The 18,813-nt window shown below is 30.7% G+C and overlaps 1 protein-coding gene and 1 non-coding gene across 2 annotated transcripts; both read left to right on the top strand.

The window, feature by feature from the left end:
* The first annotated feature begins 1,452 nt into the window (after positions 1-1,452).
* LOC124831174 (S-adenosyl-L-methionine-dependent methyltransferases superfamily protein) lies at positions 1,453-4,114 on the top strand. The gene is made up of 4 exons (XM_047305080.2): positions 1,453-1,750; positions 1,859-2,263; positions 2,498-2,770; positions 3,629-4,114. The coding sequence occupies exons 1-4, from the start codon at positions 1,676-1,678 to the stop codon at positions 3,959-3,961; spliced, it is 1,086 nt and encodes a 361-aa protein (XP_047161036.2). The 5' UTR covers positions 1,453-1,675; the 3' UTR covers positions 3,962-4,114.
* Positions 4,115-13,736: 9,622 nt separating this feature from the next.
* Positions 13,737-13,808, top strand: TRNAD-GUC (transfer RNA aspartic acid (anticodon GUC)). The gene has a single exon. It is a non-coding gene; the product is annotated as a tRNA-Asp (tRNA).
* Positions 13,809-18,813: the final 5,005 nt, after the last annotated feature.

Here is an 18,813-nt window from a genome sequence, read left to right as displayed (position 1 = left end):
AAGTTTTCAACCCAATCACGCTTGGACACCTTTTTATGGTAAATTTTCCTTCTTCTGCTTCAGCATACTCATAGTTTTTGACACTTAGTACATGACAACAACCGTTGGTTTCGTCAATTTGTTGTGCTCACTCTAATCTTATACCCATTCTCAGAGTGCTCAATTGGTAACCACTGCCTCCAAAACTCTACCTTCCTTTCATGCTTCGACCACTGCAGTGGGACAAATTATGCTCCTGTTTGAAAATTCATGTCTTTTTCCCACTGCATGCAAGCATGGATTGAATGAATGTTCATGCCAGAGCATACCATCCACTAAGCACCACATTTTCCCACACTTGTCATCTACTCATGGCTTCTTTCCACTAATTCAAACTACCCTTCTTTTGTCATTGTTTTATGTTGAACATTGACTAATTTGAAGAGATTTATAATATGTAAACAGGTACAATCCAATTTTGTAAGATCAAATAACACTTAAATCTATTTCTTTTCATAATATGAGGATCATTTGAAACTTATACTAACGAGCATATTGTATCACTTATTATCAAAATATTTATTGTTTACTGAATCTATTATACCATCCATTAATATACATCCTTATGCTTGAAATGTATATATTTCAATGTTTCTGCATCCACTAGAAATAACATAGATTTACCGTGGGTGTAAAGTTCAATTTTGTAAGTTGGTTTTGCAGAGTTAACTAATGTCTACATCTTAATAATGGATGTTTGTACATAATTTATCAGTGAAATTTAACAAGAGTGAAATATGAATCAAATTCAAACATGACCTTATTTTATTCTTGATTCCAAAAACTTTAATAGTATAGCATCACAGTCAGACTAGATGGTTGTAGAGGGTAAGGTACATAGGAGAAACATCTGACATAATTTTGTATCTAACACTCAAACTGAGGTCAGTGGTTGAACTAAAAGATGGAAATGGTTTTGAATTTAAGGAATTGTGTGCTGTAAAATATAATATCTAATTACCCATCTAAAGCTATACTGATTTGATGGACTCAAAGTTGTTGATCCAGACAAAGTGGCAGTGACTAGCACCATCACAAGTTGGTCCAACTCCTACTCAATCACAGGCCCTTCTAACCAAATGATCAAACTTTTGCGGGGACAAAATAGTGAATATCCACTATAGGACTTTCACTTGAATGATGCCTAACATCAAACTTTTTGACAGATTGAATCATTAGTGTCAACAAAGAAAAAGGCAAAACCACCCATACGTTAAGCCCTTTAAGTTAGGAAAGGGGAGAGGGATCAATCACCAAATACATCAACTCCTGCTCTCTGAGTACTCTTCCATACACAACATTTTGGACTTTAAAATTTAATCAAATTCGCTTCACAACCATCTCATTTAACTTAACTTAACCACATTGCTTGGTTACACTTGTTTCTCAACAAGCATCATCAGCACCAACAATTGTGGCTAATGTGCCACTCTAAAGGTTCATTAATTCTGAAATCCCATGATTAATTAGTAATGTGCCATATATTTTGGAAGAGCAGGGCTAAAGAAGAATTACAAAAGGAAAAAAAGAAAAAAAGAAAAGCAATTGGCCACATCATTGAAATCTCCCTTTAAAAGATGGCCACAACTTCACTAACAAGCTAGAAAGGCTTCATCCAACTGAAACAAACAAAAAAATGGATGTAGAGAAAGCCTTCCACATGACTGGAGGAGTTGGCAAAACTAGCTATGCCAAGAATTCCTCACTGCAGGTTCTTTCTTTCTTTCTTTCCTTCTCTCATCTAAATCCATCAGTTTCTCGTTCCTGCTACGATTGAATTCTCTGATTATACTCACCTGCTTTAATCTTGTTCCTGCAGAAGAAGGCATCTGATAAGGCGAAGCACATAATCATACAAACAGTTGAGGAGCTTTACCTTGCAACAACTCCCATGAGCATAGGCATTGCTGATTTGGGTTGTTCCTCTGGACCAAACACCCTTTCAATCATCAAAGATATCTTTCAGACCATCCAAGGCATAAGCCACAAGATCATGCACCACTCCACTGAGTTCAGGGTCTACTTCAATGATCTCCCAACAAATGACTTCAATTCAATTTTCAAGGCCCTGCCAGAGTTCCACAAGTTGCTTAGGCAAGACAGGAAAAATGGCCTCCCTTCCATTTTCATGGGAGGCTACCCTGGCTCATTCTATGGAAGATTATTCCCAAACAGTTACTTGCACTTTGTCCATTCCTCCCACAGTCTACACTGGCTTTCAAGGGTACCATACACCTTCCCCTTCCTCCACATGCTCATCATCTTATACTGTTATATTTACCCATCTTTACAACCATACTGTTGTTTTCTTCACACAAGTGTTTGTATGATAAGGTAATAAGTGATATGATGTGATTGATAACAAGAAAGAGACAGTTATACTGTTTGGATGTCCATGTTTCATTCTTGTACCTGGGAACATACTTAGGAGTAGTTATTTCTGGTTTGTGTCATGCAGGTTCCTCCAGCACTCTATGATGAGCACAAAACACCATTGAACAAAGGTTGTGTTTATATCTGTGAGTCAAGCCCTTCTGTGGTGTCTCAAGCATACTCTCTTCAATTCCAAGAAGATTTTTCCTTGTTCCTTCGGTCAAGGTCCGAAGAACTGGTAGTTGGTGGGAGAATGGTTCTGATATTTCTGGGAAGAAGGGGCCCAGAACATGTTGACAGAGGCAACTCTTTCTTTTGGGAGATTCTTTCCCGTTCATTTGCTACTCTAGTCTCACAGGTACGTTTATAGAGGAGACACAAGCATCATCATTATCTCATTATCATTGTTATTGTTGCTGTTATAGCTGACAAATTGGAATTCAACATACAAGGACAAAATAAAGTTGAAAACTTGTAACTTCCCTCTTAATTACTGAAGCAAAAAACTACAGTCTCTTTAGGTGCAAACTGATTCAGATGCTACTTATGCAGAAGTTCTGTAATGTCACCCTTTGCTAATTTTATCAGCTTATTTGACAACTGACATCATCTTTCAATGATTTATCGATTGCTATATTTGGTTGTTAGTGGTTAACTTGAGCTAATCAGAATTAGCTGGCTTGACATTAGAGTCAATGAAACGATTTTGGTTGGAATTTTATTGGCGAACCTGCATTATCAAGTTGTCAGTTTTATCATCAGCTCTTTTCTCATAAAGAAAAAAGGTTTAAAAGTTCATGGAATATATAAAACTAGAGTTGTTATTAATCAGTCTAAAACTGAACTTGTGTTATTTTGTTTTTCATACAAATTATTCCAGCATGGTAAAATTGTACATGAACTACTCGGTAAGACAATTTAGTAAACATAAATACTTTTGACCAATATGATATACTTTTGGAAGTGATTTTAAGAATCAAATAATATCATTAACATTCCACACATACCTAGGATATGTTTTTTGAGGTGTATAAAATCAAGGACTTTGCTTTTTTGTTAAAATAGAACTGTATGGATAACAATGAATGCACTTTACTCTTTCTCTTTTCTGGTTCAAATTCTGACCTACTCCAAAAAAGGTATATATGGATAACTATGAATGAATGAATGAGTTGTTTTGTCACCTTTTTCTTGATTTTTGGTTTTTGATTTGCAGGGAGAAATAGAGCAAGATGTGTTTGATTCATATGATGTACATTTCTATGCACCATCAAAGGAAGAGATAGAAGAAGAGGTAAAGAAAGAAGGGTCATTGAAGTTGGAGAGGCTAGAGATGTTTGAGATGGACAAAGTTGAAGATGGCAGTGAGAGCTATGGAACACAGGTTGCTGTAGCAGTTAGGGCCATTCAAGAATCGATGATCTCTCACCATTTTGGAGAGAGAATCTTGGACAGTTTGTTTGAAAACTATGCAAGATTGATAGATGAAGAAATGGCTAAGGAGGATATTAGACCAATCTCTTTTGTTCTGGTTCTCAGAAAAATATAATTGATTCAACTAAACAACAAAATTAATCTTCTATTAAGGTTATTAATTATTTATTTTGGTTTGCAGTAATGAGACGTGTTTAAATTGCAGCCATTTGCATCACTGTAATCATGATTAGTTCAATGTAAAGTCTTGCTGTTTCACTTTCCTTCATTTATGTATACTTTTCCAACTGGGGTGATATATTTCAAGGTTTTTTTTCATCATACAGTGTTAATATTAATGATGAGTTTGAAAATGCAATATGTATGGGACCTCCAAAAAATGAGGAAGAGACATTCTTTTATAAAAACAAATTAATTAATATAGTTGCTTTTAAAAAATAATTGTTTCTGACGTTGGATTAAAATTTCTTAATATATAAATGATATCAAGAATTTTATGAACATAGTATAACCTATTTTACATTCAATAATATTACAAGGTAATTTAACTGAATTTTATACATTAAAAAAATAGTTGTGTATTTTATATCATTTAATGTTATATTTGCACGTGTAGAGTTGGCTCGTGTAGGGTTCATATTTTCACGTACGTTCTTACTTTCATTAGTTGTTAAATTGAGTTTTGTTATAATTATATATTTTTTATGTTTAGCACTTTATAGATAATGTATAAACCTAATGACTTTTACATTTCTTTATTTAATTGTACTGTCTTGTATTAATAATAGTTGTTTAAACAATATTGGATATTATGCACATGCAAATATAATATAATGTATAAACATATGTATTTTAAACAATTATTCATATTCTTGATATTTTTTATTAAAAACATTTTATATCAAATAAATATATTATTTTAACTTATTCTGGTAATATTTTTTTGGAAGAAATATGTATCATATCATATGCCAAGATATTAACTTGGACGTTGGTTAAATCACACATTAAGGTTTTTCTTTTTCTTTTTTATTTATAAAAGCTAACATTTGCATTATTATGAAAAATGGACATTGCAACAAACTTGTCATCTCAAATTTCAACCATCATTTATGGCATGTTACCATATAAGTAGAAGAGATTTTCTAGATATTTTCAGGCAACTGATTAGAATTTAAGAAAACTTTCATAATAAAGAATAAATTATTGACATATGTTTAATTTTTATTATGAAAAAGAAAATTATTACTAACATGAAGTTTGAGAAGTTAGTTCTTACCAAATTTCCTTGCATTTTTTTATATTAAGACAAAAATTTGTATCCAAGACACTAAATTTATATCTAACATGAAAATAATATATATATATATATATATATATATATATATATATATAAATAACGTGATGATATTTTTATAAACAAATAAATAATATTTATGTCTCACTTGTAAGATGAGATGTAAAAAATCTTTTTTATCTCTGACTCTTATAGGTTAGATCTATATCTATTTTAAATTTAAATAGTGACATTTTTTTTCACCCTCCTTACACGAAAACGTTAGTTTCTTTTCTAGTAAACGAAAAGAATGTTTTTTTTTTCTGCGCATTGGAGCTTCCACTGGTGCCCAAAAGAAGGTTTTTTTTTTTTTATTTCTCGTGTATGTTTTCTAAGGAAAAAAATTTCTCTCTGATTATTTTGCTGCATCCGAGATTAGTTTCAAACACTTTTACTTTTAGACTATATATGCATGACTATTATTAGGAGAACTCAGTCATGATTATGAACGAATGTCCCCTTTATTTGTCTTGAATATAAGTTTTATGATTTAGAGTTTAGACTTTGTTAAAATTGATATATTTTCTAAAACTATTACTAAATGGTTAAACTTTAATAATTTGTATTAAATCTTAAATTGTTTGATTGGAAACTTTCAAAAAATTATTTTTCATAATTTGTTAACATGTGTACATTGTGAATTTATGCATAAATTTGATAAAATATTGGTTAAGACCATTTTGTGTTGTTCTCCAAACACATACTTGAATGTGATAATAATACTTTCATTTCGTGTACTTTGGATATCGATGCAAAATCTTTCAAAAATGTTCTTAAATTATATATGATGATAGATTTCTTTGTATATGTGCTAGTGAATTATGGAAATTGATTTTTCAAATGAGTAGGGTCTCACCTTGCAAAAGTTCAAAAGTAAGCATAATGGAGTTTGTAATCAATGTTGCGCAAGCTCGTAGCTAAGGGACCAACCACAAGAGTCATGGTCACTCACATGATTTCCGAGCTCTAGCTCACATTTCACTACAAAAAAGCTTTATTTAGTGGAGGTTTATTTTTCAATTTGCGGAGGTTGTTACCCTCTGCAAATTAATTTGTGTGGATTTTTCATGATCCCTAGTATCGAATTTATATTGTAGATGTTTTTGTGTGGAGGGTTTTAACCTTTTCTAACCGTGACTTTTATTTTATGGAGGTTTGAAGCCTCATTTATTTATAATTATCCAACATTCATAATTTCTTAATTTAATGATCTTTTTTATAAATAAAAAATAAATAAAATATATAAAATTGTAAAATACACAATAATTAATCAAAATTAATTTATTGATGATTTAAGATAAAATACATTCATTGACAATAATGTAAATATATAAAAGTACATAATATTTAAGCAACATTGAAAAAATTGACTAAAAAAAATCTAACATGACCAAAAACAATCAAGCCTATATATACTAATGTTAATGACCTGAACACAATCTTTAACTGAGATAAAAGTTTAACACTAGAGCAATAACTTTGCGTTTTCTTCTTATCGTGCCAAGTAAAACAACTTCATTTCTTCAACTACTTTCCTTAAACTCATTCCTCTACCACTACTCTTTTTTAGATTTCGAATCATTCAAAATCGTAAAAGGAGCACTTTCAGAACTTCACTCCCTTGTAGTCATTAAGGAGGATACAACCATGACAATATCATTAATGAATTTGCTACAAAAATACATAAAAAAAGATTAAAGAATTTTCATATTTTCTAAACACATAAAGATTTAGTTTAATATAAATTACCATCCAGTTTAATAAACATTTGCTAAATAAGTAAACATGGGAGAAAAATCATAAGTGATATATTTCATTGTAACTATGACAATTAAGCTTCATCGAAGTTTATCCATAGCTCATGACAGTTTGCATTATTTAGAGATGAAAATCAATAAGGCACGTGTAAATGAGATGAAAATCATCGAACCTGGACTAGATGCGTTGTCTAAGGATGTCAAGAGTGACAGATAATACCCAACCAGGAATGGGTAAACTCGGTCTAGAGAGTTGTCTAGGGATATATCCTAGAGATGTTAAACTCAAACTAGACATGTTGTCTAAGGGTCATAGGAGTGGTAGATAATACTCAAATAGGACTAGGTTATACTTGTGACCAGGAGTGGTGTAATAATACTTGCAAATAGGGATTGCAAAAAATTTCGCGTCCGAAAGTATCCACGGATAAAATTCGTAACGGATAGTTGGTATCCGCGGGTTGCAGGTAGCGAACATTTTAATATCCACTTATAAATGGGTCGGATGCGGGTATTATATTATCCATACCCACAAGTATCTGCTACCCGCAAAAAATAAAAATAAAAATTTAATTTATATTTTATTAAGTTAAGTTTAATTAAAATTAAAATTAATTTATATTTTATAATATTAAATTTAATTAAAATTAAATTTTAGTTTATATTTTATATATTTTTATAATTTTATTTATATTTTTTTAATAATTTATAAAAATATGTTTCTTAATATTTATGGGTTTGCGTGTACCTCTGGGTATCCGTGGGTTTTAAAATATCCGCGGATATTTTTTAAATGGGTATCCGTGTGAGTAGCATATGGGTAGCGGGTAAAATTTTTTTGAGGGTCGAGTAGCGAGTAGGCACTATTTGTGCCCGACTCGACCCTTTGTCATCCCTACTTGCAACCAAAGAGTGGATTAAAGTCATGTAATCTTTAAAAGATTAATGGAACCTCTTAAGAGTTCTTAAGAGAGAACTAGATGTAGCTCAAGTTTGAGTGAACCAGTATAAAAATTGTGCCTTAATGTTTTCTTCTTTTAAAACTATTGTTAAATTTCCTATGTCATCGTCTAAAAGAATTCTTATATGTTTATCTTGTAAACTCAACGTCTAAACATAGAACATTTGTATACTCTTACCACAAGTTATTAGACGTTGTTTTGTGAAAATATTTGAAAACACTATTCACCTCTCTCCCCTCAAGGGTTTTACTATGTACTTCAATTATCTACATAGATAAAGAGAGAAAAAGCAAAGTAGGCAGAGGTATAGTACATTCATCCATTCAATGTTCTTATGTTAAGAGAGTGTTTAAGCATGATTTGTAATATAAGCGTTTAGCGCAAGTCTATGTTTTTCAAAGTAATATCTTAGTTGATAAGATACATAGTGTTTATTATTTCTTTCTTTAGATGCACTTTTGTCAAATATTTTTTAATGTTTTATAATTGGCATGTCATTGTTTATCTTTGTTATGTTTAACAAAGATGTTCTAATATGCACTTTGCTTAGACGTTTTACTTCACTAAACGATATTTCGTTAAGTGTTGTATGTTAAACTTTAAAACTTGAGTTGTTAAATCAATTCTTAAAGAGAAAGAAAAGAGAAAATACTCTAAGAACAAAGAGTTAAATCTATTTTTGTATAGAGTGCTATTGGGTTGAGTGATAACCATTGTATAATATCCTTCATATAGTGAAGTATGCAATGGGACAATGATTGTATTATCCTATGTTAGAGATTATTTTGATCATTGTAATTGTAAATTCTTTATATAAGAGGACAAATGAGAAGGATACTTGGAGAGGTTAAACTCCTTGTAATCTGAAAAGGTTTATACTTATTTTTTCTAAAGAGAGTTAAACTCATGATACATAGAGAGGTAAATAATGATGAAAATCCCCCAGCGTAAATACATCGAACTCCCTTATTGTGCTTGGATGAAGTTTTTATGGTTGTTTTTAAGCTTTTCTTGGTTTTGATAAGGTTATAGCAGTAGAGTTGCTCATTGTTATTGGTATTGTTATTTTCATGGTTTGGAGTTAATGAATAAGAGAAACAAAAGATATTTTGGAATTTTTTAATGCAGTATGCAAATGTCAGATTCTTACAATTAAGTGGAAAACACTGTGGTCACCTTACATTTTTAAAATTTCTTTTTAACAGTGCTATATAGATTCTTCATCTTAAGAACTTATATTAGTGTTACAAGAACTGGTTATGTTAGATAAATTCTAGCCACAAAAGACAAGTGTTTGCCTTTCCATATGGCCAAATTATTCTTAGTCTTCTGCAAAGCTTGCTACCAAAAGTTTTGCTTCCTAAGATTTCCCCCACTAATTGTCCTAAATGTATATGGGTATTGTCATGAGACTGAATATTAAAATTTCATAAGATATTCCTAGAGTATTTTTATTTACTTTCACTCCTCTAATCTTACTTTTGTTGAAATGAACTTTGATTCCTAACACAATTTCAAAACACCTCAATATACTTTTTAATGACTACAATATTTCAACTCTTTTCTCCACTTGAAAATAAAGTATCGTCGACAAGTTGTAGCATATTAATCGTGAACTACTTTTACCCATTTTAGCATATGTTTCTTAATCGCCTAGCTATCTATCCATTTAAGTTTTTTGTCCAAATTAAAAATAGAATTGATGTTAAAGGATCCTCTACCCCAATCCTTTAGTATATGTAAATTTTTAAATTAGAAAACCATTTAGTAGAACAGAGACTGTGGATGACTTAAATTAGTTTTTTTCATACATTAAAATACCTTATACATCATAAGTCTAATATTTCCATCATGTCTTTATAACCGTAACCTATTAATGGGTAATTAATGTGGCAAATAATTTTGTGAATAAAATAAATTTAACTTTGCAAAGTAATTCTTGTTACTTATTCAATAACTCGACATACACTAAAAGAAACACAATACTAAATTCAAATACTCCAACAACGGGTGCCATTAAAATCTTCATCTGGTTTTTAATTTGTCAAATTTGTTCAACGTCAACTAAAAAAATAAATGTAACTACAATATACGATCCTCTCTCTATAATTATCTGCACCAGGAAAAAAAATAAAAGAAACTTAACCAAAGAAAAAAAAATTAAGTCCATATTATAAATTTAAAAAAAGATCAATATAATATATGATATTATTATATATTTAATTTTAAGAGAAACGAACAAATTTCACAATTTTGTTATTATATACACTCGAAATCGTTGTTTATATATTATTTTTAAAATTATAGCTTCTTACTTAATTTATAAATAAAAAGGTCGTTGTAGTATAGTGGTGAGTATTTATATATGCTTGTTTTTCTTGTCAGTGTAGTTTTATCACTGTCATTTTGTTCTTTAATTTTGGTTTCTTTACACGCTTGTTTTCCTTATCATGAGTGTGTTCTTTTCCCTGCAATCTTTCTTGTTCTTTTGCAAATACTGAGTTTGATTTTAACAATGCAAGCAATGCCAAGTTCACTGGTACTGACTGAGTGGTGTCAGCTGTGAAATCGATGAGGGCATGGCTGGCTTTGTTGTTGTTTTCTCTGTGTCCTTTTTCTTGCTTTTCTTCTGTTGGCGAATTTGGTTTTGTACTATTCACTTTAACACTTTGCATATGGAAGGAAATAGTAGCCATGGAGAAATGAATATATGAACTGGACCTGTCAAATTTCATATGGTTTTGATGTGACCAATTTGTAATTCTCATCCCCTTTGCTCTCTGCCATGTATAGCATGCTGATGGAGATTGAACTGATGGAGTTTCTTGCTTTCATAACTATCTTTTGGACTATTCTACCTGTCTAAATTCCCTTCCACATGACCATTTCTCTTGTAATGAATTCTCTGCACCAAGTCCATCTTCCTATGGTTAAATGAACCAGGAGTTTATAGCATTGGCATTTCAAGTTTTTTGTTTATTGGGAAAAGAAATAACAGTGTCACATCTTATTCCATTACATATGTATGTGTGTGTGAGAGAGAGAGTGAGAGAAAGAGAGAGCATCAACATCACATCTTATACAAACTAAGTCATTTTGATTCAACATCAATACCTTCAACTTTATTCCTTCCCATTACAGCTATTCTTCTCGATCACTCTATCTATTGTTTCGTTGTAACATTTGATTTGTTGGTTGTGTTGAAGAATGGTATTGGATGTGTTTTTATTGCATCTTCTTCTCCAAGTGTTGGAAAAGGAGAGGACAAGGTGTGTTGGATGCACTGTTATGTGTTTCTGAGATTTTGTTTATTAGAATGAGATAAAGTGTTCTTAAGAATGTGTGTAGTATATGCTGTGAAAGATCAAAGTGTTATACGTTTATACGTGAAAATTATGTGTTTGTCGCAGACGAAGAATTCTTAAGTGTTAAATGGCACGCCACCAACTCACTTTTATTAGTCTAAAGAAAAATAAAAATAAATATAAATAACAGGTTTACCATAATAATCTCTCATAGCTATTTGACTAAAAAGAATATATTTATTGAATGAGTTAAAAGTTAACATAAGAAGTGGACCTATAACAAACAATTGTAAGCCATGTTTCAATGTGAAATCTTGGTAGTTAATAGATTAATGGGAGGAGATCAGAAGAATGGGTTATTGAGAAGAATATGGGAGGAAAAGACAAAAAAAAACAATGGAAAAGAGAGAAGGAAGCATATGGTAATGTTCTTTTTCTTAGATTAAACTAGAATGGGTTAGTTGACTCTATTTATTATAATATATATTTAGAAGTTAATGTTTGTTTGCCTACTTTAAGTATAAAATATAATTTATTTTAAACTTATGAGTTAGTGTTAGTTAAATATATTAACAATAATATTTAATTTTTTAAATTAAAAAGGAAGAAAGAAAAGAGATTAATTCTATTTTCCTAAGTGAAATTAGTTTCAACTTGATCAACTCTAATTATAAAATATGTTTAAATTTTAAATCTAGGAGTTAACAGTATAGCTAACTTTAATTAAAAAATATACTTAATTTTTAAATTTATAGGGTTAAATATGTTTTTCGTCCCTTAAGTATCACACGATTTTGGTTTTAGTCCCTACTCAAAACTTTGATTAGTTTTAGTCCTCGTAGTTTTGAAACTATTAGTATTAGTCCTTAAAAATGGACGGCGTTAAGTTTTAGTAGATGTGGCAAACAGTGATGCCAGGTTTGATGCCAGCTGCGCTCTGCACTCTCTGCCACGTTGCTGGCCAATAAGAATCTGACACTCACGTGGTCATTCTCGTTCTTCCTCCCTCACCCTCACTACAACTAGAATTTCAACCGTCAAAAGGACTCAGAATGTTGCTGCCAAAGCCGCTGCTCAGCGCCTCGCTCAGGTCATGGCTTCTCAGACTGCCGACGACGACGACGAAGATCTAGGTTTTGGCTACACTGCTCCCCCGCCTCTATCTCTCTCCAGGAACTCTGCTAAGTCTACTGCAACTCTCAGATCGCCATCTCCTTTCGCGGTCCGATTCTTCCCATTCCACTCCACATTTATCCCATCCATCATTAACTGACTTCCTTTCCTTATTCACCTCCTAACTTAATCAGGTACCTCGAAACCTCCCGGAAGAATTAATGTATCTTCGCGCACCAGCACCAGCACCAACTCCACCTGCTACTAACAGACCATTACATTATAATAATGCTTGCCTGTCCACCCCCTAAACAACAATTACAATTCGGGATTCCATTAAATTTGCAGGTTTTCGTTTGATACTGGATTCGTTCTACCATGGCGGAGGTGTAGGGGCAAGTTTCCCCAATCTGGCAAACCCTAATTTGGGGTGGAAGGGAGCTGACACATGTCAGATTCTTATTGGCCAGATAAAAAGAAAAGAAATGTGGCAGAGATTGAAGAGGCAAGCTGGCATAAGACGTGGCCTCGCCGTTTGCCACATCTACTAAAAGTTAACGCTGTCCAATTTTAAGGACTAATAGTAAGAGTTTCAAAACTATGAGGACTAAAAACCATCAAAGTTTCGAGTAGGGACTAAACCCAAAATCGTGTGATACTTAAGGGACGAAAAACATATTTAACCCAAATTTATATTTATGACTTAGTAGTGAATGAAGATGAGAATGTTTCTAATTGGGTTTTAGATGATTCTGGTTTGTTGTCCCAGAAAGCTGTTAATGTTTGTTTTTTTTTTTCTTCTTTCTAGTCTGTTGAATGGAAAAAATTGATTTGGTTTGACACACGACCTTAGGATTGAGGTTTCTTCATAAAATAAATGCTTATTGATCTTACAATGAATGCTATTCGTCTGTACATTACACTAAATATAGGAAAGTTGGTATAGTAGTTTAATGTTAGGATTTGTTTTGCTATTGTACAAGGTTTTCTATTTACACGGTAACTTATATTTTATATATTATATAATATTTCAAATTTTATTTTATTTTATTTTCTCCAAATATTTAATATATTTTTATTTATTTCAACATTTTTTTAGTACATGCATCCTCTCTCGAAAATAAATCTGACATATTATAAATAAAATATGAATATATGATTATATTTGGTATTTACTTTTTAGAATCAATAAATTTCAAAGAGAATTTTGCTCTATGTCTAAACGAAATGGTTAGTTCATTAATCATCTTTCGTACAGAAACACCAGACCAAGTTTAGTGCAGCTAAATTCAGTGTATCAGATTAATCATGCTATTAATAATTATGATAGCTAGATGATAGTGGCTAATTAATTATGTAACAAATTATTATTGAGAGAAAAGAGAAATAATATATAAAGAAACATGTTAACATGTGAGTCGTTGTAGTATAGTGGTAAGTATTTCCGCCTGTCACGCGGACGACCCGGGTTCGATCCCCGGCAACGGCGAAGCCTTGAGTTTTTTGGAATTTGTTGTCCTCTGTTAAACGGGTGCCCAAGTTGAGGGTTTAAAACATGAATTTTCAATTTTGTTTTTGGCTCACTGAGGATGGTACCATGGTGGTGCACTGTTTTTCGTGCAAAATCTTTGTTGGTTAATCCAATCTAGCAAACATTACAATTTTTTATTCAGGTTTGTCCAATCTATCAAACGTTATGTCCTTCACATGTGAACAAAGATATTACTGGGATCAGTCTGAGTTTGATTTCGGCAATGGCGTGCAAAGCTTCCTGTTACTTGGCTGCTGTGAAATTCGAAATGGAATAGGTTTCTATTGCTGGTTTCTCTGTCCTTTTTCATTATTTTCTTTCGGTTGTACTGCTAACTTTAACTTTGCATGTGAAAGGAAATAAATATAGCCATAGAGAAATGAATATATGAATTGGACACCTGATATATATATATATAGTTCTTATATGGTTCTGATATGATTGACAGGAATTACTTATCATTCCCTTTGCTAGGAGGTGAGAATGGAATGTTGATGGAGTTTCTTGCTTTCATCACAAGGCTAGTTACAAATAATTAAGGGACATTATTTGTTACAATCGTGTTTCTCCTCTTTTTTCTGATTCAATTGAAATTCATGGTGAAAACTGTGATTTTGATTCAAGTCATTGATATGTGTTAAAGTTCGGATGTGGTAAAGTATACGGTGACAGTTTTCTTTTCTCCGGAACAAGCATATGTTGATGAATTTTGAATGAACGAAGATGTTTAGCATCCGCACTCCATATATTATGAAATTTTTTGGGTTGCATTTCCAATTATATATCTAAAAAGATTAAACTTATCAGGTTTATTTTTATCTTCCTTAATTCAGCCGCAGAGAGAGCTTATAGATCTTATAGCAGAGTATATATATTAGTTTCACATCCTTTGATTGAGAAAAAAGATACAAGGTTTGCACATTCACCAAATAGCTTTGTGATTTCTGCTTTATTTACTATTGGATAAGGCTGAAATTGGGCAGAAAATTCACAATGTAGTATTCTACGTTTGAGAGTTGCTCCCTCCACCACCACCAACCGCTTCCTGCACCTCCCCATACCTTATTTGTCCTTCTATAAAATGGATGTCAACATCCGTTTCACCTTCAACGGATATTGACATCCGTAACATCCATTTACATATTTCATATTTTAGTTTATTATTTTTATTTAAAAAAAAAAACTTCAACGGATGTGGCCACATCCGTTAACGGATGTGCCACATCCGTTTAATAGATTTTTAAAAAGTTTTTTATTTATTATTTAAATAATAATATAAATTAAAATAATTATTATTTTATTAAATAAAATAAAATTAATTTATAAATAATTAAATAATCATTTTTAAAAATTTAAATAATATTTATATATTAATTTAAAATATAAAAAATTAAAAAACTAAAAATTAAAAAACAAAAAAAGGAAACGGATGTCGCCCGTTAACGGATGTGATACATCCGTTTTAATATATTTATAACAAATTTTTTAATTATTATTTAAATAATAATACATAAATTAAAAGTAATAATAATTATTTTATTAAATAAAATAAAATTAATTTATAAATAATTAAGTAATAATTTTAAAATAATTAAATTATATTTATATATTAATTTAAAACAAAAAAAATAAAAAACTAAACTAGAAAACAAAAAAAGCAACGGATGTCGCCACATCCGTTAACGGACATCCGTTTTAATATATTTATAATAAATTTTTTAATTATTATTTAAATAATAATACATAAATTAAAATTAATAATAATTATTTTATTAAATAAAATAAAATTAATTTATAAATAATTTTAAAATAATTAAATAATATTTATATATTAATTTAAAACAAAAAAAATAAAAAAACTAAAAACTAAAAAACAAAAAAAGGCAACGGATGTCGCCACATCCGTTAACGGATGTAGCATGTCCGTGGAAGAATTTTTTCTTCAATGGATGTTGACATCCGTTGAAGAAAAGGGGTGGGGTGTAGGATATTTTAAAATATAAAGGATAGTTTTGATATTTTAAAAAAATGTGGTGGTGTAGGGAGTAAAGTGGGGTGGTGTAGGGAGTAAAACCCTCTACATTTTTATTGTTGGGAGCGTGGATTGGAAGTCTATGTTAGATAAATCAATTTCTTATTATTACTCTATTAACTACTTGCAGGAATTTATATCTTGTATTTAATTTGACATTCTTGTATCTTTATTTAATCTTATTAGAGTTTGATTGATTGGCTTGCAGCATCCATGAATTTTTACTTTTCACATCCATGAATCTTTGTGATTGTCGTTTCTATTTCCTATTGTTGTTGCTCCTCATTGATTATTGCATTAGGATGGTTATTTCCATTATGCACTTTGATCAATTTAGGTGTTGTTTTCCATATATCACAATGGTGTTAAAACTAATTTATTTGGGATTATATTTACTTGCTTAAATGTGGAGACAGATACAAAAATAATTGCTTTAAATAGTATAAATTATAATTTGTGAAATGACAAGAGAGACTTGTTGCTTAGAAAGAAATTGCAATGATTAGTCTTTGCTACTCATAAGTTGGATTCTATGATTGAAAATAATGAAACTTTGAGCACTAATATATGTGTGGTTTTATTCAATAATATGTAGAAAAGACAATGTTTCTAAAACTTTGTGGGAGAAAATTGAGTCTTTGTATGTTTCTATGTCAAATAACAAGTTTTATTTGTTGAATTGCTAGATGAATATGAGGTATAGAGAAAGTGCTTCTATTTTAGGTCAACTAAATGTGTTTCACAGACTCAGATAATATTCAAGAATAGTTGTCAATTTTGATGATGAAGTTTTAGAACTATGATTATTAAATACTCCACTTAAGTCATGGGAGATATTTCAAGTTCCAATTATAAACTTAACCCCTAATGACATTGTTTCATGAAAATCAACAAATATTGGTGCTATTAATGAAGAGATGAGAAAGAAAGCATATAGTTTTTCATCTTAGTCTAAGGTGTTTGTTAAAAAAAAATAAGAGGAAATATCGGAAAAAGGAATGAAGAATGATTGAGATAAGAGCACAAGGAAGTCTAATTCGAGATACAAGAATGTGGAGTGTTATTAGTATAATGAAATTAGGCACATCCAAAGAAAAAATTTTCTATGAAAAAAAGAACAAGGGCAAGAAAGGCAACTATAACGAGAATGGTCATAATGATAATGGTGTTACTACTACTATAATTGGTAATTTTGTTTTTTTTTAACTATGATTTTGTTAATATTGTATCATATGAGAGAATGTAGATAATTGATAGTGGTGTTGCCCTACATGTTACATCGAGGAAGAAGTTATTCATATCTTACACTTCTTGTGATTTTTAAGTGTTAAACATAAGTAATGATGGTGTTTTGTATAGGTGATGTTTACTTGCAAACCAACGTAGGAATACATAGGAATATTTATTGCTTAGATGAGTCAAGAATGCTTTAGCTATTTGCTTTAATTTGATCTTCTTACATTACCTTGATAATAGTGGTTATAGAAATCGTTTTTGTTTTGGTAAATATAAGCTAGCTAAAGGTAATTTGGTTATGGATAAAGGGGAGAAAAACTGAAAATGTATTTTTAGTTGCTAAGGATAGTGTGAATGTTGTGTATATGAAGGCATCTTTAAGGTATCAAAGGCTTCATCATACAAGTAAAAGTTGACTTAATTGTTTAAGTAAAAAGGATGCTTTTTAGGATTGAAAAGTGTAGAGTTGAAGAATTATCATTATATGATTAATAAAGGAACTAGAGTATCCAATAAGAAGCATCCTCCCTCAAGGGCATTAGGGATGCTTGAATTGGTGCATTTTGATATTTGTGACTCATTGATGGTAAGGTCATTTAGTGGTACACTTTACTTTGTTACTTTTATTTCTAGGAAGTATATATCTATGCACTTTAAAGAAAGGATCAAGTACATGAAAAGTTTAAAGAATTTCATCCTTTAGTTACGAGACAATCATGCAAGAAGTTGAAATGCATTTGTATTAGTAATGAAGGTGATTATTATGGACCATTTGTTGTGTATTGCAAGAAGTAGGATATTAGACATGAAAAGAAACCTCCTAACACCTCATTTAAAGGGTCTAGTAAAGAGGATGAACAAGACTTTGATTGAAAGAATTAGGTTTATGTTTTTTGAAACACACTTGCATAAGCATTTTTAGGGAAAGGCATTGTTTGGATGTGGATGTTATTGATCTTAGTTCTATAGTTTCATTGAATATTGAAGTAAGACAAATTTTGGTTTGGAAATAGTGTTAACTATTATCATTTGTGCATCTATGGTTGCAAGGTGTTTGTTTATGTTATGAAAGATCTAAGTTAGATGCAAAGATAAAACTATGCATCTTTATTGACTATGGTTAGGATGAATTTAGCTATAGGTTGTATAATCCTATATATTTAAAAGAAGCTTTTAAGAAGTTTTGTTACGTAGTTCATGGAAGACAGACCATTAATAATATTGACAAGGGAGAGAAGACTACACCCAAGAAATATAATAATTTGATTGATGGTTATATGATATTGTTTCCTACTACCAATCAATTTGGATAATGCTCAAATTAATGCTATAAATGATTAGCAATATGGTTATGTTAATTACCAATAGGTTGGAAATGGATTAAAGATTTTGATTGATGATTCTTAAGAGGAACCATGTTAATAATCTTGATGATTTGAATTAGCACAAGTACCTCCCAAGAGGTCTAACATATGAGAAAATCATCTTTCTAGGTATTCTTTTTATGAGCATGAGATGTTGGTTAGTGATGGAGAACATGAGTGTTTAAAAGAGGTTTTGAAAAGTTAAGAAATCAACATTTATTGAATATAATGCAAGATGAGATAAATAGTTTTCATGATAATGATATGGCTTTCATGATAAAGAGACATAATTTATTGTCATTATGTAAGCCTACAAGTTGTGAAATTTTTT

This window comes from Vigna umbellata, chromosome 3 (genome assembly GCF_029865625.1).
Source record: "Vigna umbellata cultivar VRB3 chromosome 3, Vumbellata_1.0, whole genome shotgun sequence".
NCBI classification, from domain to species: Eukaryota; Viridiplantae; Streptophyta; class Magnoliopsida; order Fabales; family Fabaceae; genus Vigna; species Vigna umbellata.
This window is presented reverse-complemented; position numbering and strand designations above follow the sequence as displayed.

Coding starts and splice junctions, on each gene's coding strand:
- LOC124831174 (XM_047305080.2), top strand. CDS start 1,676: ATGGATGTAGAGAAAGCCTTCCACATGACTGGAGGAGTTGGCAAAACT. Junction 1,751..1,858: donor CCAAGAATTCCTCACTGCAG/GTTCTTTCTTTC, acceptor TTGTTCCTGCAG/AAGAAGGCATCTGATAAGGC. Junction 2,771..3,628: donor TTGCTACTCTAGTCTCACAG/GTACGTTTATAG, acceptor TTTGATTTGCAG/GGAGAAATAGAGCAAGATGT.